Source organism: Aphelocoma coerulescens, chromosome 3, assembly GCF_041296385.1.
Source record: "Aphelocoma coerulescens isolate FSJ_1873_10779 chromosome 3, UR_Acoe_1.0, whole genome shotgun sequence".
In the NCBI taxonomy this organism is placed as follows: Eukaryota; Metazoa; Chordata; class Aves; order Passeriformes; family Corvidae; genus Aphelocoma; species Aphelocoma coerulescens.
The window spans coordinates 77,815,008-77,836,088 of NC_091016.1; the positions used below are offsets into that span (position 1 = coordinate 77,815,008).

The 21,081-nt window shown below is 41.2% G+C and overlaps 1 protein-coding gene and 1 long non-coding RNA gene across 3 annotated transcripts in view; one reads left to right on the plus strand and one right to left on the minus strand.

Annotated features, from left to right (window-relative positions):
• The first annotated feature begins 733 nt into the window (after positions 1 to 733).
• The window catches only part of LAMA4 (laminin subunit alpha 4), a 100,086-nt gene continuing 79,738 nt past the window's right edge, over positions 734 to 21,081 (plus strand). For both annotated transcript variants that reach the window (XM_069010956.1, XM_069010957.1), the window contains exon 1: positions 734 to 1,294. In XM_069010956.1, the coding sequence (XP_068867057.1) occupies positions 1,094 to 1,294 (201 nt within the window). In that variant the 5' untranslated portion in view covers positions 734 to 1,093. The remainder of the gene's footprint in view (positions 1,295 to 21,081) is intronic.
• Positions 1,485 to 7,025, minus strand: LOC138107314 (uncharacterized). The gene is made up of 3 exons (XR_011149401.1): positions 6,192 to 7,025; positions 5,158 to 5,236; positions 1,485 to 3,722 (listed from the first exon to the last, which is right to left on the minus strand). It is a non-coding gene; the product is annotated as an uncharacterized lncRNA (long non-coding RNA).

Consider the following 21,081-nt stretch of genomic DNA (forward strand, 5'->3'; position numbering starts at 1 on the left):
TATAATTATACCCTGACTTCATCCCAAAACCTAGCAAGGATTACTGTCTTGTCTTTTTGAGATCGTAGTCACAAAATGAAGTGAGCTGTGGGCAACATATTCAGCTCGCTTTCATATACACACTGCAAGCCTTGTTACCAGGGCCTCACAAAGCATCTCTTGAAAAAGGAATACAAGATGCTCTTTGTAAATAAAAGTTCATGAGCCTGAGGAATGAAGTCATTTTCCAAAATCGCAGGGAACGATATTCTTTTTCACAAGCCAACAAGAAGCAGAGAGGTGGGCTTGAGGGGAAGGAGCTGAATGAAGCATGTTAGAAAAACCACTTAGCCCTATTAGCCCATGGCACAGCCAGGCTGTCTCCCTCCTTCTCTTCCTCCTCCTCCTCCCGCCCACAGCCTCCCCTCCCCCATGACACAAGGAATGGCTAGTCTAGCGGGGGTTTTTTTTAATAAATTTGGCACCTTTCTGCCTTCTGCTGAATAAACTGGAGATGTTAAAAAATAAACAGCCAGGAGAGTCAATGATTTGTTTGGAGCAGTCAGATGGAGTTGTGGGGAGCTGGCATGGAGGGGGAGGAAAGGGTGACCTCACTTTCTGAACAGTAAAGTTTGAGTGGGAGGGTCTCCGCACGAAAGGTAAAAAAGGGAATGATGTGAATATGTGAAGGAAGCCAGAGCACTGAACAGAGCGTCAGTCTGTATCCTGACAGGGGGAGATAAGGTGGCTGGAGAGCTAGTGGTGCTTTCCTGGAATACAATCTCTGTTTGACACTCTCTGCTTAAGCACTGCCCATCTGTATGTTATTGTGCTGGAGCCTCTGGGGAAAAAGAGGAGCCACAGGCACGGAGAGTGAACGAGGGAGGCAGCAAAAGCGTTTTTCTTCCCTTCTTTTCCTTTTTTTTCCTTTTTTTTCCCCCCTCTTTTAAATCGGGATCCGGTTAGACTGCCTTGAAGTGCCACATCTGGAAACTGAATGCTGAAAGAAAGTTAAAATAACTGAGGCACCACTAAGCCAAGGGGGGCTGATTGCAGAAGAGGGTAAACAATTACTGAGACGCTAGAAGACCACTGCTGGATGTAAGGGGAGGAAATGGCTTTGATCTCCGCCTGGCCCCTCGTTTCTCCTGTACTATTCTTTTTGAGATGCTTCTCCTCCAGCACAGCCTCGAGTGAGGGAAGCGTTTTTCAGTTTGACATTGAAGGTAGCTCAGCGGTCAGCACGCAAGAAGCCACTGTTATCAGAGGGCAGCAGCAGGCAGTAGCTACTGGAAGTTGGGTGCCTTTTGCTGAGGTACAGTAATTCCCTTCTCTCTTTAGTGTCTGCAATTTTCTGCTTTCACCTGTCTGTGTCAAAGCTCCCATCTGGTTAATGTTAGCTTAATCATTCAATCCTTAAAGCGATACAGGAGGATTTGGGGGGGTTGGGGGGGGGGGGGGGGAGGTGGTCTGAGACGTTGCATTTTGGGACTGGAGAGATACAGTTCAGACTTCAAAATGTACACATGCCCTGCCTGCTGTGAGCAGACAGCTGCTGTACTTTGCAGTGAAGCTGGCTTAGCATGTCTCTGACTTTCCTGCCAACATAACTAAACAGGCCCGTCCAAACAGAGCTATTTTACAAGAGTTAATTGTCACAACACTTTTCTGCTTGCCTTGTAATTCCTGTAATTGTAATTCACTGAAATTTTCCAAAAGAGTCTGTCATTTGATGGCAAACTCTGTACTGTAAAAGTTTGTGCTTTTGCCTCTGAATGCTATCTGCCTCCAAAATTGGAAGTTTGTTTTCACAGCGAAAGCAGGGGATGATAAATCAAATGCATCTAGAAAACTACCTGCAGAGAGCACACCTGCAGAGGTTTTAAGACTTCCAAAAATTATGTGGTTGGGATTAGTGACAAACGAAATTAGAGAGATCTGGGAAGCAATTTGACAGTGGAAAATTTTCCCACAAGCCGTGTATTTTGGGATTGATTTATACTCCTCATTTCAGCAACACTACACTGGGAATGGTCTACACAAAAGTACATCTTGAGGAAAAAATAAATCACTCCAGCATACCTGGCACGGGGGCAGGGGGGCAAGGTTGGAGATGGAACAGTGGACACAACACAGTAATATCTCATGCGTGGTAGATGCAAAGTAGGAGGCTAATTGAGTTCCATAAGGTCATGGGAAGGGAAAGAGTAGTTCTTCTAGCATAACATTCAAAAATGAGGTGAGATTAACACAGCTGTGTCACTGTGACAATATCAAGATCGCAATCTCCAATATCACATGGCTGATTTTCCACCTACAGTCCACTTGCCAGAATTAACAGCCGTGGAAATAATGTGCATAAAGCCTTCAGACAGCCAGGGTTGCTGCAGGGCTGGGCAGAGCTCATTCCCCTGCTCCAAGCAGCTGGACAGCCTCAGGAAACGCCTGCCCACCCTGCCGGAGACTCAGCACGAAACATGACCTGTGTGAGAAAACTGAAGGTTAAACCCTTCTTTGCTCGGCGTAAGGACTCTTAGGAGCTATCCCAGTTTTTGGACAGGCTCCATGGTGTGGGATGCACAGATTTTCTCCTCTGGCCTTGGATCAGCCCCGAGAAGCTGCATTGCCACCTGTTGCTTACAACATGGAAAGTCCCTGAATGAAATGCCTGACTTAAGAGCTGAATGGGTTTTGTAGCTGCTTTTCACAGGATAATGAGCATCAGTGATTATTAGTCTTTCTTGATAAGACAGTCTAGTATGGTTTTCCCAAAGACACAGTTTACATTTCTTCATGTAAGTATATTAGATTTTACATTGGGAAAGCGCTGTGAGATACATTGGACACTGCAGGGGAAGGACACTTCAGTTTCCTTTAACCATTTCAATCCTTCCTAAATTTTTCTTTGGGCCAACATAATAGATTCAATAAATGGTGTTTCCTCTGGCAGTTTACTTCAGCCCGTGCAATGGCAGCACTTAGACTCTGGATCCCATGTTACAACTGGATGACAGGGCCTGGTATCATCACACCAAGGCCCTTGGCTGCAGAATGCTGTAGCTTCATGAGAAAGAAGCAGGGACTTCAGGCCTTTTGTTGCATATTTCAGGACCCACCTCCATGGCAATTTCCAAGGAAGCCCAGTAGGATGCTTTTTGGGGAGAGGACTGATGGCTCTGTAACAGTGAGAACCCGCTTACCCATGGATGCATGTGTGTGGTTGGTAGCAGGATTTGAGGAACCGGCTTTAAGCCTGGAGGTTGATGTAGTGGCCGGAGAGTGATGATTTGGCAGTCTCTCATCCAAGGAAGGAACATTGCTTCTGGTCCTCAAAGAGCTTCTCCCTCCCACAGCTCACCTCCCCCTCCCTCAACCTCAGGAACAGGGTCATCCCAGCAGGTTTGAATTAACCTCTTTTGAAGCGTGAGTTCTTTAACCCACAGCTCACAGTGAACCGCAGAGTAAACTCCTTTACACAGTGTGGTTTGATTCAGCTCCTTCTTCTAAATATTGACTCAGGCCTACAGCTCTCCCGAGCAGACAGAGGCTGTTAGTCACGTCAAATAGTGCCAAATTATACAAAGGGGGCAGTTTCATAAGGCAGAGTTACAAAGCCACAGATGGTGGACTTCGTTGTGGTCTGTGGTGACCGTCAGCTGCAACATGAAACATGCTGGTGGGAGTTTCCAAGATGTAACTGGTGGAATGCTCTTGAATCCTGGTAAGAGTTTAATGTTATGAACCTATAGAAGAACAGGAGATCTTAGTTAATGTAAATACATATTAGTGACTATTTCTCAGTTTTCCAATCCTCTACCATGTGTGGCAACCCTAAACTGGGAAGAACTGGCAGAAGTGGTTTAAAAAATCAGAATTAAACTTAATGTGGAGCTTTGTTTTTGGTTTTTTTGTTTTGTTTTGTTTTGGGGTTTTTTGGTTTTGGTTTTTTTTTTGTGGTTGGGATTTGAATGAAAACCTCTTAAGAGAAGAAAACTAACTACATTTTTAATGCTATGCTAATATGCTGTATCCACGCACAGGAGGACCATGCAGGAGGACCATGAGTTGAACTTCAGGCAATGTTGACTACCTTGGTGCCCTGGTTCTTAATCATTATGTGATCCAGTACACCTGAATTAGGCACATAAATTGTTCGTAGATGTTTCAGTCAGAATCATGGACTGTCTTCAGGTACAAACTCAAATTCCCCATACAGTAGTGGAGACACTAGGTTTTCTAATCCTTTAATTCCTAGCAGTCTTCCCTGAAAATGCTCAAAGGAGTCTCTTCCTCTGTAAGGACGTTTTTGGATGCTTGCTTCAGGACAGCTTTATTAGTCAGCTAAAGCAGATGTTTAAATTAACTGGACTAGATTCCACACAATGAAATGTTGCATTACCTATATAAGGAACACTGTTAGTTACCACCAGGGAGTAAGATATCTGCTTCTTGTTTCAAAAAAAAAGGCTTATAAATTGATTAAAATTATTCAGAAAAGTATCATGAGAAGAATTACAGTGTTAGGAATTTGAAGATAGCTGAGAGGCTCTGCAATCCAATTTGCCAACTCAGAGGGAGGTTAAGAAAAAAATTTTAATTTATTGTGTAAGTACATAAACAGGCAAAAAAAAATTACCGAAGGGCTTGTTAGTCTAATAAATTAAGGTCTTGGCATATGCAACAACAACTGAAGGTGACTATGTTGAAACTACAGTTTAGTTAAAAATTTTATTTTCAAAAGTGATTAAGCACTGGAGACTTTATTCAGTTGTGTTGGTTTGTCCATGAAGAGGCAGACCAATATGAAAAGCACTCTTAAGTACTCAGTTTTTTGTGTGCTATTTAGGAAAATTAAGTTTCTTGGCTCACAAAGACAATAAGGGGAGGTGGGGGAGATGTTACAGTGCTGAATCCTGATGTCTGTGGGGAGACAGAAAAAGAGTGGGCGCAGAGCAGTGGATCCAGCTGATCAGTGCAGCTGATGCCACTTCATGCCACAGCAGTTGGTGGCATGAAGTCAGAGATTGGTTTTTCCAAACAAGGATAGATTTAAATATTTTATAAGGAAGATTCGTAAGAGATGGAAGCAAAGGTTTTAAAACTGACAGGCAGATATCAAATAAAAGCAAACAAGCAAGTGGCAAACATCAGAGATCTTTGTTTTAGTGTTCCACTCACCAGCTTGGACGCAGCAGAAGGAAAGTGAGACACTTCCAGGTTTGGTGAGGCACAGAGGTAAAACTGAAAACCAGAAGTTCTGAAACAGTTATATCCCACTGTCAAGCACATGCCTCTAAAATAAGAGGCAGATCATACATTACCATTTGGGTCTGAAGACTGCCACTGTCAACATCTGTGTTTGTAAATTCCACTGATATCATAGGTTTAATTATATAGGTGTAGATTTTGTTCCCCACTAGGAAGAAAGTTTCTTGCAGAGTCTAAGGTGAGAATAAACAATGGTACAAGACTTCAAATACTAGAGAGTATGGCAAATGATTCCCTGTGATCCACATTGTGCAGTCACTCTTCTTAATGTAAAATGAATGTAGGGTGACACCCAGTAAAATACTCTTTTCATTCTGATGTAAACGACTACAAGAGGCCAGAGACCAGTATAAGAGATGAGTGTGGAAAGAATTAGGAGAAGAAGGGGAAGACAGACATTCTGGGGAGACATCTGCCAAACCAAAAAAGACCATCTCAAATGCCTTGCATGGAAAGAAGAAGTGAAGTAAATAGTGGGAAAGGAAGTAAACTAAAGCAGGAAGAAGACAAAGGAGGGGAAAAAATTAGAGCAAGAATGAGATAATCAAGAGTCTTAAGAGTAAAGAAAAAAATTAAGTTGGGACAAGGCGGGAAGCCAATTCACAGAGTGAAGGAAGGCATGATATTATTGGACAGATGGAAGAGGAAAACTGTTTCCAGCATCAGTGTTTTTGGCTCAGAGGAAAGGCAGAGAGGCAAAAGTCCCTTAAAGGAAACAATTATCATAGTCAAGTCAAAATTAGCCATTTACTATAAGAAAAAGTAAGAGGCAGAAGTTATGTGACGGAGTTTGTGTGTTAAAATGACATGTTTGACAATCATTTTTTCCCACCTGACTTTTGCCAGCAGCTGCTGATAAACAGCAAGAAGCAGTTTGAGGTGCTTGCTTTCTAGTTCTCTAAAGTGATAAGCAATAATTAGCATAGGACCTGTGACAAACTCACCTCTCTAAAATGGCTCACATTAAATATATAAAATGACAGCAATCATAAGTCCCAGCCACTTGTTAACAAAGACTCAAACTATCATCAAATCTTCTTCACTCCTTTTCCCCAAAAAGGTTGAAACAGAAAATCTTGCAAACTGTTGAGAGAAACCACAATTTGATCCTTACTTGTAGCATTAATCTGTTCAAAACAAACTAGTACTACAAGAAGCAGCAGAAGGCCTAATCCTGAGGTGTGAGCCAAAAAGGGTTTTAGCTTGACAGGAACCTTTATATTCTTTTAAGCTAATGTGAACTGCATCTACTTTAAAAAAGCAAATCTTTAAATTAATTCACTTCAGATCCTTGAGGTTATGTTAGGTTAACTTCTATAATGGGCAATTTGGATTTCTAGCTGCTGGTTTTTTCTGATACAACAAGGTTATGCTCTGAGAAACATCTATTAGTGGGGAGGAAGTTTTACTGCAGATGTTTGTGATTCCAACTTAAGTTTCTCATCAAAACTTTAATGAAAATCAGCTGCTTGGATTAGCGCCACGGATCCCCAAACCTTTTAAATCATAGGAAGCTGAAGCAAATGGAAGCACAAGACACAGCAGATGGATAGTTGGAAATTTTCTCCATTTCAAGAAGATGTATAAAACACCCACCACAAAACACAATTTAAACTCTGCTGCAGTGAATTCCCACAAAGTTTTGGGCAAGTACCAGCAAAGTGCCCCAAAGCTTATTCAGGGCTGTGAAAACCAATAAAAGGTGTTTTATGCCCGGTCTTATTCACAACATGGGAAGCAAGGAAGGAATTAAAAGTCCAGTTTTTCCAGGGGGCATGAGAAGAAATAAAATAATTGCTTTCTGAAGGAAAACCTGGCCTGATTTAAACTGATAACAATTAGAGCTTCTAGTGCTCAAGAGCTGTGTAAAAGAGGCCTAGTTTCTGAGTAACATATAACCAGCCACTGATAATTTACAACTTGCTTCTGGACTTAGATTTCAAACACCAAAATATAGACACCTTTTGGGTTTTATATTTTAATTGGTCCTCTTGAATGTTTGGATCTGATCCCAGTCCATTTTCACACACCACCATGAGCTGGGGATGTTTGAGTTATGCATCCTAATGCAAGATTCAACAGTTGCTGAATAGAATTATATACAAAGCTGTTAGAGCTCCAAAGTTTTTGAAATCTATTTCTTTGCCATTAAATGATCTCAAAGAGATTTTCCTAACTGTCAGTCAGGATACATAAAGTGTGTATTTGACAATGAAAACAGATTGACTAAAATGCAGTAAATAAGATCTGGCTTTGTGGTTCCTGTTTAGATGTATTGTGTATTTCTTTATACAGTTATTTTCTTGAAATAAACATTTCATAAATACTAGAACCCTTTTTTTTTTTTTTTCCTTTTATGACAAACCAGCAAGAAACAGTGCTAAACCCACAGCATTCAAGAGCCAAAGAATGAGAGAGGGCTGTGAAAAATATTTTAGAAATTACTATTCCAATTTTACAAGACGTTTTTCGTAAGAACAACTAAAATGTTATTGTTTAAGTCATGGCATATAGAAGCCAGGGTGTATGAGACAAACTGGCACACCTGAATGTTAGTTTGAAACATAATAATTACTCAACAAAAAGACTGCCTGGATGGACAACTTCCAATATGTTCTGTAAAAGTAGACTTTTTAACTAAAACTGTAAGACTCAGAATCATTGTTTGACTCGGTCTACCCAACAAAATGAAGAAAATTAGCTCATTCAGCCTTTGACCATTGCTGAATGGTGGCAAAGTAGCTACGTAGAACCAGCAACTAAACCAGATACTTTCTGAGCTGTGTAGCACCCTTTTACCACCCTACAATGCATCCTTTTACTCTTTTATGAAAGACCTTCTAAGTGCCAAGAGATTAGCAGAGTTTTCTGCCAAGGCTAATGTAAGGCCAGGATGTCCTAGGGTTTCCTAATGTGGTTTTCCACCTCTGAGCCTGGATGGTAGCCTCTGGAGAGCTACAGAGGGCCTGCCATTCATTACTGCCTTATGCTGTGCTTCCCACTCCTAGCTCCAGGGACCCTTCCTCAACAGCATTTTGTGGAAGCAAGCATTTGTCCAGATCCAGTATCCAAAAAAGAGAAAAATTTTAAAAACCTGGCAGAACAAAATTTAACATAGCCCTCCCTACCCTGGCTATTAGAGTCCTTCATGCCCCAGAAAGGCTAACACAGCCTGGCCCATTGAGGGTTGGCAGGGTCTCCAGAGCACGGTTTCCTGGCAAAGTTCCATTCAGAGGGAGGTGGACGGGTATTGGAGGTCTAGACATGGTGTAAGGTCAGGGGGAATTTGCATACCCTGCTCAGCCTATTGCAAGTTTGTGGTTTTCTGTTGCTCTCTATTTCCAGTCAGTGGCAAGGATAGTCTGCAGAGGTTCAACAGGGTCTCTAAGGCACCAGCTAATTACTTTTAAGTCAGCTGGAAACAGGCTGTTTGGTGATGGATTTCTGAGGGAGAAGAAAAGAAGTTGTTGGGTTTTCTCTTGATGCATTGATTCTTCCCTCTCTTTGAGCCAACAAAAAATGTATTTTTTCAATATTAGACTATGCCAATGATGAAACAAGCCCAGAGGCACTGAGAGAAGAAGGCAGGTTACCCCTTCTCCCCAGCCCTGGCGTTTCCTCTCTCCTTTCAGAGTACAGCCTCCGCTCAGCTTCATCCTGAACATAAGGCAAGCAGTATAAAGTTAACCATGCTGAGCTGTCTTACTTGCTTCCCACACACTTGCAAAGTGCTCAGATGATCCAGGGGAAAAGCCCTTTTTCTGAGAGCTGCCCAGAAACACAGGATCTTCCCATCAGCCTTCCCCAGCAGCTGTCAGTCTTGTCCATAGCTGGGCCACCCTTGGGAGGCAGAGACAGATGAAAGCTCTCTCTCTTCATCTTTCAAGATTTTCACATTGGCCTGGGTTTCTTTCTAACAGGCTTTTAAATTGATGCTATGGCTATTGGCCAAGCAGATCACTGTTTTTCTCTGCTGTGATTCCAACATTTCAAAGAGCTGCAAAATCAAACCAGGAAACATTAGAAATCTGGAAGGGGGGAATATGATGCAAAAGGAAAATCAAAAGAAGCTTGAGATTTACCCTCTCAGTCTTAACAGTGTTCCACAAACACAGTCGTACCTGCTTTAAAACCCACTTTTCTTTTTCATCCCTTGAAAATTTTTGTCTCTATCTGGAAATCTCTCAGGGAGTACTGTAGTTTGTCAATTGATTATGTCTCACTTATCTGAGAGACTCAATGACTTAGAATGTACATTTCATGTTAGTGGGAACTGGGTGGAGGGTGGTTAATGAGGAAACAATGTAGATTTATCCCTTTTCCTGTAAATTGAATACATTTGGCTTTTTTTTTTTTTTTTTTTGAAAGAGGAAAATTAACCAGCTACTCCTTCAACTGCATATTTTCTATTTCCAACAGTGAGCATCTAAGTGAGCGTCTGTAAGAGCAAGTTTTTCACTCAGTTGCAGTACTAATAAGTAAATTAGAGACTGGTATTAATCTCAGATTCTTAACCAGCTTCCAGACAGCTAAAACACTTTAGCCCTCCCCGTTTTTAGAGAAGAATGCCTTTTAAGCAGAGGCTTTGTCTTTCCCACTGTATATGGAAAAAATGACTGTGCAGTTCTATGGAGAATGCCTAGCTGAGATATGTTTATGTTGGATCCAACCCCATCTCTGTTGCTGAATGGCAGTTTGTTTTCCACTTGAACTGGGGAAGGGATAACAGTCTGGAAACTCTTTCAACACAGGAAATTTTTTAAAAATTTAATACAATTACTGAGTCAAGGTAAAAGATAATGTTGTTGTTCTGCATAAAGCCATCTGGCTTTCAGCTATTTTCTTGTTTTCGCGGGAGTCCCCATCAGCCTGTCACTGCTGCAGTGCAGGCATGCACAAGCCCACCCAAGGAATCAGAACACAGAGTAACAGTGGGATGGGGAGAAGGTTCCTTGTAATTTTTTCCTGCACACCATGCTCGGCTTTGCTTATTGGTGTGGAGGTTACCCATGTTCAATTATCCATATTCACTCTCTCTCTGACTGCCAGCTCTACCATGCCATAGGGAGAAATAGAGGAAACATTTTTTTCTGTGTCTTCCTGCCAACCAGATTTTATCTAGAATTGTAGCAATTAATTTCAGTTTTGCTAGTTTTAGTTTTAGCAGTCCCTGAGTTTTGCACCTAAAACTTTGAGAAGAAGGTTTCCACCAGCTTCATAATCTGTGCTTTTTTATCATCAAAAATAAACTTCTGTTTTGGAGGCTGATGAGTTGATAGCTCATCAGGTAATACATAAATAATCCCAGTTGTCATAGATAAGTCAGAACATGAAGTTTGCAAGTTAAAAAGTTATGAAGTTAGTGTCTTGTCCTGTGTCCCTTAAGGCAATCACAACTTTTCCAGTAAATTCTGAGGAGAGCTCAACCCCTCTGTATATATAAATGATGGAGATCTTCTAGTGTTTAGTCGTTGCTTAACACAGCAGCAGTTGGAAAACAAAACTAAATTCAATCATCAGATACACTCTTCAGCAGCTGCAGACTGGCCAGACATGGTGTGCCTGGCTCCAGATCAGCCCTGTGCTCTCAGGTGGGACCATCACTGGGAATGCAGTCATAAAGGAACAGTATTGAGATCCATGCACAGGGAATGACAGAAAGGACACTGGTAACAGAAAATAATGCTTCATTTGTTTCGTCACTTATTAAGCAGTTCATTTACTGAAAAAGATTAGAGGTTCACAACCTCTGCTTTACTTATCATTGTTTTGGTGTTTGAAGATTCAAATTACTGAGCTTCACAAAAACACACTGCAGATTTAATAAGCATTTCATATCACTTATCTAGAACACCCTATTATTACATTAATTTACCCAGATCTATGGCAAATGCACTCACTGAGGTTTTTTAATCGAACCTATCTCAGCTTAGAATTTCATTCAAAAAATAGGAATATGCAAAAATATTGGAGGATTCCACTGAATGACTATTTAAGCAGGAAATAATTTGCTTTTACATTTGCAAATTAAATAACAAAACAGAAAGCTTGTTAGTGTGCAATTCGCATAATTACTTTAGTTTGCAGTCTCATTAAATGCAATTAGAACTGAGATACCTGTCAAGATAAGTGGATAAAAAAAGATTACCAGCATTGTTCCCAAATTTCTTCACCAACTTCTGGTTAATTTCTAATTTACAACATCAGTGGAACACTCAAAGTAATAAATATTTCACAGTTAACAATGTCAGAAATTTAGAAGAACAATATAGGGATTTAATGTACTACACCAGGGTGTTTATTATAAAACTATCATGAACATTGATTTGAAGACGAAACTAAAAAATGTGCTCCTCTCAGGAATGTTTACAGTTTGAAAAATAAATATGAAATTGCAAATGGCTAATTTTCATGAGGTTTCTGCATTTGAAATGGTAAATACTACAGAGTGGCTTTTTGCATGCAGACAGTTGCCTAACAGCTGTAGTGTCCTATTAAATGGGTAATTAACTGTCTAGCTATGATGTCACACACTGAATTACTTTCTCCAGCAATTATAGTTAGAATGTGACCTTTCTAGTTCAGAAGAATTTGATACTGTAGACCAAAGGTAATGAAGGCTTATAGAAATTATAAATAGAGCTTGGAGGCCTAGGGGAAGCTGGTGAGCAAGTCTGTTTGTTTTTAATTCTCTAGTTTGTAAGGCTTCAAAGCTCAGATAAATTTAGCAAAAATCAACAGAGAATAAATAAAATTGCAGAGCAGATGTTCACTTCTGCCTGCACATTGTGGAGTACCTCATGGTGGGGAGCAGAACTTCTGTCCATCTCTCTCTATGATTACTTTGATGGTAGAGCATGTCTGACCAACAGGTCAGTAATTAACTTCTGAGGGCCTCATTCTGCAAGAGGAAGACAAAGATCCTTCTGAAATGTCACTTCATAGGGGTTTATAGGTTCAAGTACAAAGACAATCTTGAATTTATTACTCACTGTCTGGGAATTTAAAGTCCATTTATTTCTTCAAATGATAACTTAAGAGTGAAGGATGACAGCTCTGTGAAAGGGCACCACCAGGGCATTTTATTTTTTAAATTAGTTATAGTTTACCTCAGTGGTTTGAAGAACTCATAGAAATCTCCTCTTTAGCCAAGACTTGGTCTAGGAAGATACACACAGTAAATTAAGAGAGAATAGTAGGACAGATAAGGGGGAAGTTACCAGCAGAACGAATGTTCTTTGTACCTTGAGTACAAGCTTCTGGTCTTGATTTGTTTTTTCAAGAAGATAAAAATGCTTTCATCATTGTATCTAACAAAAACAAATGCCACAGAATATATTTTTTAAAAATAACTTCTATATCAAATAGATTTTTCCATATTCATGTTTCCTTCCTTGTATGAAAAAAACGGATTTTCCTTAAATATCTTAAAAGCTCCCTTACAAAGTTAGTTTGAAGCTTTCATGGGAAATTTTATCACTGAACTGTAATTCTTTCTCTGGACATGCTTGACTAATCCTTTTCATATATCTGGTATGCTTTGGCAGTAAATCTTTGCAGGTCACTCATAAAAGCTACCCTCAAATACAAGAGTGAGGTCTAACCCTAAGAAAGAATGGTGGGAAAAATGGGGAAGGCAGATATGTGCTGTGTACGTATCAAATGTCTTCAAACCATGACTGTTTAGCTGAAAGACAAAATGTTCTTTCAGCACTGCATTAAGAAAAGTCTTGGGCCCAGAAACAGCTTTATATTCACTTCAGGCATCTGGAACAAGCAAAACATGACTATGCCATGTCTGGCCCCGTGGGGATATTCAGTATCCCTGGTGGTTCTGACTAGTTCTCTTAAAAGACGTGAAGGTGTTGAGGAGCGTCCCTGCTGGGTACATTGGGTACATCTGGGACACTGGAATTACGCTGTGTGCTCTGCCATGGATTACACTGCGTGCATTTGGATACAGTCACAGATAATCGGCTCTAGGTAGCCCTGCTTGGACCACTCAACCTCCAGAGGTCCCTTTCAGCTTCAGCTATTCTGTGATTCTGAGTGGCTGTGGTCAGCATTCCATTTTACTGATCGAGAAACTGAGTGAAAGAGCAATGTTCATCATCACACGAGACATGAGCAGAAGAATGTATTTTCTTGAGTCCCAGTATCCTTATGAATATAATTAGAGATAGAGCAGCTTGTGCAGAGAAACAAGGTGATGAGTTTCTTTGATGTTCAGCAAGAAGGAATATATTTGGTATGTTCATTTCAAACATAATGAAGCTATTTGAGGTGTTTGTAGATTAGAGGTGAAGCATATGTAATAAAGTGGGTGAGTGGCTGGCACCAGGTGCAGGCATAGGCAGGGACAGCAAAGATAGGAGAAGAGGAGTAGGAGGACAAGTGGAAAGCAGAACAGGGAGAACACAAGCATGAATAGAGGACAGGACAACAACAGAATGGCTGTGGGAGCCAGTGAGGGCAGGTGGAGATCCAAACCCCTCAGTGTAATGTTCAGTTGCTCCATTAATAGATACAGCCCAGGAGAAGCACCGAGGCCTCCCCCAAGAAGGGCCAATGAGCAATCATCTCATCTGGTTGGCATTTACTGTAAGACTGTTTAAATGACATTCAAGCCTCGTTGCCAACAAGAGAGACATATAATATAGACAAGACTAAAAGGTAACCTATAAATAAAAGCTAGAGTGAGCTATAAATACAAACTGAGAAGCCATGGATTTGATCAATGTCTCTCAATATACAAATGGACTTAATGGAACACACTCTGTGCGTCAAACCCCTCATTGCTACAAGTATTCACTGTGCTTTTGAGGAAATTGTAACCGCAAAAATCTCTATCTATAGGAGTATTCTTTCTCCTTTGGCAAATTCAAATCCATACAAATTTTGGGAACACAAGGTCTAGAAGAAATTAATAAACAAATTATTAGCAGCTACATAGTTGCTATTGTAAAAACGTGGCAGCAGTATGAATGACAGTCAGGACAGTATCAGAGCTGTCATCAAGTACTTGTATATAAAGAGGCCAAGGACACCTTCTAGAAATATTTTCTCCCTTGTGTCTCAGAACAAAACAAAGCAGAGAGAATTTAATTAGACAAATTCTACCCCAAGTCATACACTTCAGGATCCATCAGATCATAGAGTCATGGAATGTTAAGATTTGGAAGGGACTTTAAAGATCATGTAATCCCAGGACCCCCTGCCACAGTTGGCATTGTTGGAGGAGCAAAAAATCAAAGTGTTTCAATACAGCCATCTGTTATCTCAGCCATTTCAGCTGTTGAGAGGCAAAGACCACCTTCCCAAGCTTCTTTCCTAGCAGGTATTATGTGAAAAAATGTGCTTTGCATTTTTTGATTTCACTTTGCTGATGATCTTCAGAACAGTCTAGTGTTTGTGTGTCAAACTGATGAAGATAAAAACTGTGAAGAAGAGGAGAAATGCCAAATAATATTCAAAACAGAATGGTGGGCCTACTCTTTTGGAAAACGGGAATCAGGAACCGTACAAAGGCATCTGGCAGCATCTGGTGCTGGGTTTAGTGATTTGTTATCTCCTAGTTAAGAAATGTGGCAAGTCAGCCTTTCATGGTTAGTTAGGCTGAATTAGAAAGATGGATTATCTGCTGATGCACATTGCTCAGATATTGTACACGTACCTTTAAAATATGTACTGTCTCCTGGGCACACATAAAAACAGCATAGTTCTAACTTTAAATGCATCTCAAAATTCTCTTAACAGGGTTTCTCAGCCACAGTCAATATTTGGTCCCAAAGCATTTTCAGCAAGAACTGGTGAGCCACTGAGTTCCTCATCCAAAAATGTGGAAAAGTCTAGGTGTGAAGAGCACCAGAACACACTAATTAATAAACACCTTATCAGTATGGTAAACTCAGTCTCTGATGGGCTCAGAGCAGCTGCCTACACATTCAGAAAAGGGGGTTTTCCTCTCTGCTGACCCTATGCAGCAAGTGCAATTCATATGTTTTCTAGTGAACATGCAAGTCCATCCAGTCCTCTGGGACGAGTGCAAGAACCAGCATGGCTCAGTCAGCAGCAGGGCCCTGCAGAGCAAATATAGGTATACCCTTTTCCCCCCCTTAACCCTTGTCCATCCCCTTGTACATGCACACTTCTAAACCCCCATGCAGTCAAAAGATACTCCTAAAAACTACACATACTGAATTCTCAACCTGAAATTTAACCTTCAGCAGTTAAACACCTTTTCTGTGATCAATAAAGTGTATGTTGGCTGTGCAAGATGGCAAAGACCCCAGGAGACCCCAGGGCTCCTGAGTGTGCTGCACACCAGTAGAGGGACTGACACCCAGCTGGAGTTGCACACAGTGTTTACTGTACAATGCTGGATTTTATATTTTGGCAACAAGTGGAGAGAGGTTTCTCCTGCAGGTCACCAAAGGCAGGGGGGTCAGGAGAGTGGGATGCAGCGTTATCACAGCTCTTTTTGTTCACATAAAGTTTCCCAGCAGGCTGAAGAAGAACTAAATCTTTGTGTCTATGCTTATGGATAACACATCTTTGACCTGAGGAATTTGAAAAGTCTGTTAGTTTGCTCCCAGGGAGCAAGAAGTGGTCAAATGACCATCAGTCTACAACTGGAAGTCAGGATTTTAAAAATCCATGTTTAAATTCACTGGAAGTCAATTATGTCCTGAGCTGAAAAGATGTAAAAGTCACATTGCTGTCCTCAGTACCTTTTGATGAATGAATTACCAGAAGTATATTTGTATATCTGTCCAAGGTAAAGAAGACAGTTTTGTAGTTAATGATTTCCAAACATGATAAGCTATAGATTTTGTGCCTGCCCACAGCGGTTTTAAGACAGGATGTTCATGGATTCAAATATTTTGTTTATTTACATCCCAATTTGGCAAAGCAGTATTTTTAGTGTGCCTTTTGGAAGGAAAGAGAAGGTGTCCTTAGGATGGGGTCATTCCTCTTTCTAGGCTCGATCTTTCCTGTATGTAGGGAGAGAATTGGTTGGGCCTGTCAGACATCAAGATTTCCTTTGTATGCATCCACTTTCTCTACCTGCACATACTGACTTGTGGAACATACTCTAAGGAGCCTTTGCACTTCTCCAAGGATACGGGGTCCAGCAGTTTGGCCAGATCTATGGCATAGCTATTGCAGCTTGGACACTTTTACAAGGCACAGCACATCTGACATGTGCAATAGGTTTCATCTCACAGTCTTTGTTTACAGAGCTGGCACCTACACGAGAGCTACCCTTCCACGTCCCTCTGTGCAGTCAGGAGAGAGCAGCAGGCACAGCTGACCTAATTTAGATGCATTTCCGTACACAAGGAATCAAACCATACAGCAGGTGTCCAGCTGGCTTTTGGCCACATGGCATCCCATGTAGAAGTCTCCATGTGGATGACTCCCAGCTTGCTGTGGTTTGGTCTTCCTACACAGGCAGTCCCGCCACGCAGCTGCCAAGGCCAGCCTGCCCTCACACCAGCACGGCCACAGCTGTGTTAGCTCAGCGCTGCACCTGGGGCACAGAGCTCCTCGGGCTTCAGCCCAGAACTCTCTCCAGGGCCCACACAGACATGCTGGGTGAGACCTGCTGAATGCTGCATGTTTGGCAAGATTTCTGTGAGCTCTTAGCTGGGGATTGAAAGTGAAGTCCCTATTATAGGTGATCAAAACCAGGAATCTCTTTGGAAGAGTCCTACCTATTCTGAGGGAGCCAGAGAAACTGAAATAACATCAAATGTGCAGTAGAGGACGGCTTTCTCAGACTTGTTTCTCTAATGTTCTTATTTCTAATAAACAATTACATAAATGAAAGTACTGGAAGATATTCAAGCAGGAAGATATCTTTATTTTTAGGTAGGGCAATAGGCTATTTATCTCAAGTTGGCCTAAGCAAACAATCTTCAAAAAGGCCTCAGAACTGTAGCTGCCAATTTCAAATACTGCTTATAAAGACAAATAAATAAAAGCAAGCATGCTTGGGTTGGCTTTGGAAATGTCATCAAGGAGCAGAGGGCTGATGTTTCCATGGTAATGCTGTGCACTTCCAGCAGACTGGTCTCTGCTTTAGACGCAAGGATTTTAAAATGGATGGAGGTGGTTTAGAGTATTCACTCATCTCTGTATGGCAAAAGATGTAGAGTTTCAGAGATTTGATATAATTTTGAGTCCCAAATTTCTGTTTGTCTAAACTGTTCCTTCCAGATGGATAAACATTACACATTGATGTGAAGCTGTCAAGAAGAGACATTGCTCCACTCAATTTGTTTGATTTTTTCATCAATGCATTGAAAACTTGGACTTGAATTATCCACGTGTCCTACTTTTACAGGTATCTACAGCTGATATGATGCCTGTTATTTCAGAGGAGCAACATTTTTCTATTTTCTTTTCCCTGTGTTCTGAAGCAAAGCTCCATAATGTTCAAGTAGAGTTTATTTTCTTTTCCCCTTCTTTTTTTTCTTTCATTCCATAAGAGACAATGGGGACTTCTAAGGGTCCTACAATTCCAAAAATGGTAATCAATCTATGTCAACTGATAAACATTATTATGCAAATAATTCACAATATGTGTCACAGTTCTCCATAAATGTTTTGATTGAGAGATAGCCTCTCAGGCCAGATTTCACACTTCTCAAACTCTGACTCCCTTAGGTTTATATCTTTTGACAATATTTTTACCACCTTTACAGAGCAGATCAGACTGCAGAAAAATGGAAACTAGAATGCACAAATATATCTTCAAAATTAAACTATAAGGCAAATTTACTTGCAGCACCATCAAGATAAAGCAGGTAAAAAAACGGTGGTGTGTCAGCTAAACCAGAGATAGCTCCCTGTGTATATACTTGGCTACCACCAGGTGACAGGTGATGAGAATTAATTATATTCTCTTCCACTGAAGGCTAAAAGAACATGATCAGGAACAGTTTCTAAGACTTGAATAGCATACCATAAATTATGATAGAGTAATTTATCCAACCTCTTGGCATAAGTAATGTGTGGAGGCTGACAGAAACTAAGAAAATGTGCAATTTTGCCTCTTGTCATCAAAAATCGCCCTTCTACAAAAAAATACAGGTGTTTGCAATATGGGATAGAACTTCTTTCTATTTTTTCAGATAGATTTGGGATGTTATGTTAATTAAGTGAATTTTCATTTCATCACAAGCCCATGGGTTTATCAGGTTCAGCTATGCCCAGACTGCATTCACTTTTGCTATCCTGAACAGACCTTTGAAGTGAGAATCTACTAAGTAATACCATAATGTTTGACCTTTGCCCCCATGCCTGAACATCCATGTAGCTCCCTGAGGATCCTTCTCAGATCCAGAAGGAAGCACACCTTTGGACTCCCTCTCTAGCAGCAAAGACCATAACAGTGCTAGGAGCTACAACCAAAGCTCTACTGGCACTAAACTTACCAGTGACCTGGCAGCTGATGCGCCATGACTACTGCTTTGAGTGCTGTTCCTCACACTCAGTTCCCCACAGGCACCAGCTGTTTCCTCTTTTACAATGGTCCTGGAGGAAAATACTGTCTTTCTCTTCTGGGTTTGTTTTGGACAAGATGTAATGGGATTGCTGGTCCAAGACTATAAATAGTATAATGGATATCACAAAGGCTGAGATGTCCTAATGCAGATCATTTCACCCTGAATACACATGCTTTTGTGTACCCCTGAACTTGGGAGGAAACTCTGGAAATAACAAGCACTGGTGTGGATCCAAGGGAGCCTTTTATCTTGGAAGAAAATCTTTGTGTTTATATATTCACAAGAAAGTCACAAGTTCCAGTACTAACTAAAGCTACATGCCATTCTTTCTCACCATTAGATGGGAGAGTCAATGGCCATGTCTGAAACACTGAATAAAGCAGTGTGGGGACCTCCTAGTCAAACAGGATAACCCAGCCCATCTCCATGTGCTGAAGCACTCTCTGTGTTTGCCCAGAGAAGGGCAGTCCTATACAAACTGCTTCTTGGCAGCACATCCTAACAGATGCCATGCCCTGAGCTGGGCCTGGTCATTGTGAGGAAAATTGTGGTCTGTCAAGGAGCCAAGACCAAGGCCTGAAACCACATATTGCCTTTCTTCAGCTGGCCAATGAAGACGTGGCCACAGAGCACTCTGTGTTACCAGCACAGCACTCTTCCTTTGGGGAAAGCAAACCAGAAGAGGCAGGTTCACAGCAAACACCCGCCCCAGCACTGCTGCACCACTCCTGCCAGCTGGCAGCGGGGAAGGAATGAGGACCTGGTTCTGCCCTCAGTTTGCAGGCACAGATAGGGAACAGCTACAATGAAATTGGTGGAACTGATTGAATATAACATGGGAGTAAATTCATACTCTGTGTATGTGAATTCTTCATCTTCAGCCCCATCTTGCACTCAGACTAGCAGAAAGGTCTGAAGAAGCAGAAAATTACTACAGTCTCCCCAGCACTTTCAGCATGCAGCTGGTTCTTGTTTTTAAGAAATGTAGTCATTAAATCCAGATGCAGGGTGGGAGTGGGGGGAATAAATAATGCCCCATGGGTGCAAAGATTTTCAGGAGATCAGCAAGGCCAACATTTGATTGGACTTTTCAACTTGAGCTGGAACAAACTTTGTCCCTTGGGGAAAAAAATATCTAATAATTGTGAAGACATAATTGCTAATACAGACCTAACATTTTGGCCTTCTAATTGTCTTCACCATTCAGAAACAGACAGTGGACGGAAATGTTCCTCACTCAATTGCCTACACAACAATTTTGCAGGAAGGGTATTTCCATTTTGTTCCAGACCTTTTTCTGCTTTGTGTGCAACAATTTTGTGCTCCCAGAACATTCAGAAATTTGAATCCCTCAATTAGCTCAGCATTCTGACACTTCTTTTTATAAATATGATATTGGCTCAAGCTCTGGAACAACCAACCAATCGCTCCATTATCACTAGTAGGGCAAGGAGCAACAAAAATATATCAGAATAATTGAGAATGCCTGAGAAAACTTCAGAGCCCAAAGGAAACAATCTGGATCCCATTTTCCCTTCATTCCCTCTTCCCTCATAGCACTGACTGTCAATACCTCATTTCTGGTTTACATTGATGCAACCCATGGTTTAAAGTAGTGTTTTAAAATAGCAGGTATCAGTAACTTCCAAGCTTTTGGTGATTAACTGAATAACATAGAGGGGAAAAGTTGGAAAAAAACATACCCATATGACTTCCCCACATCTCATTTTGAAGAGGGGCTCTGACAATGAAAACAGAGGGACCCAGAATTGAGGCAGATGCCTTGAGGAACTGAGAGGTGTGTCTGCTAATAATAAGAGGTAAACTGGTTCCCAGTGGACTTCAGCAAAGACTGTGCAGCCCTCACCCGTATGCTCAAACCAAGGATGTAGCACTGACCGGCAGTAACTCGTTACTGCTGGGTGTGTGGAATTGATGAAAGCTCAGTCACGGCTGCAGTGCAGGCGTACCATCAGCTGAAGTACAAATGAGATTATCTTTATGGCTGACTGAAGGATTTTCATAGACACCTTTACAAGCATTCCTACATTTCCATTGTCTATAATCACTATCATAAATGAAAAATTATTCTGCTTAGACCTGCAAAACCAATAAAGCTTTTGGGCAGACACTAAAGGAACACAGCTAGGACCACCCACCAGCTCTGAGGCATCAGAGAATATAACAAGCTTTAGATCTGTATGGGTGGAAAGGAATACTGCAAAGGCAGACATTGGGACAAGAATCTGTTTTCAATTTAGAAACTAACTGTCTCCCTTCCACAGTGTGTGGTGTAATGATTCAGCTGCAATCCTTAGTC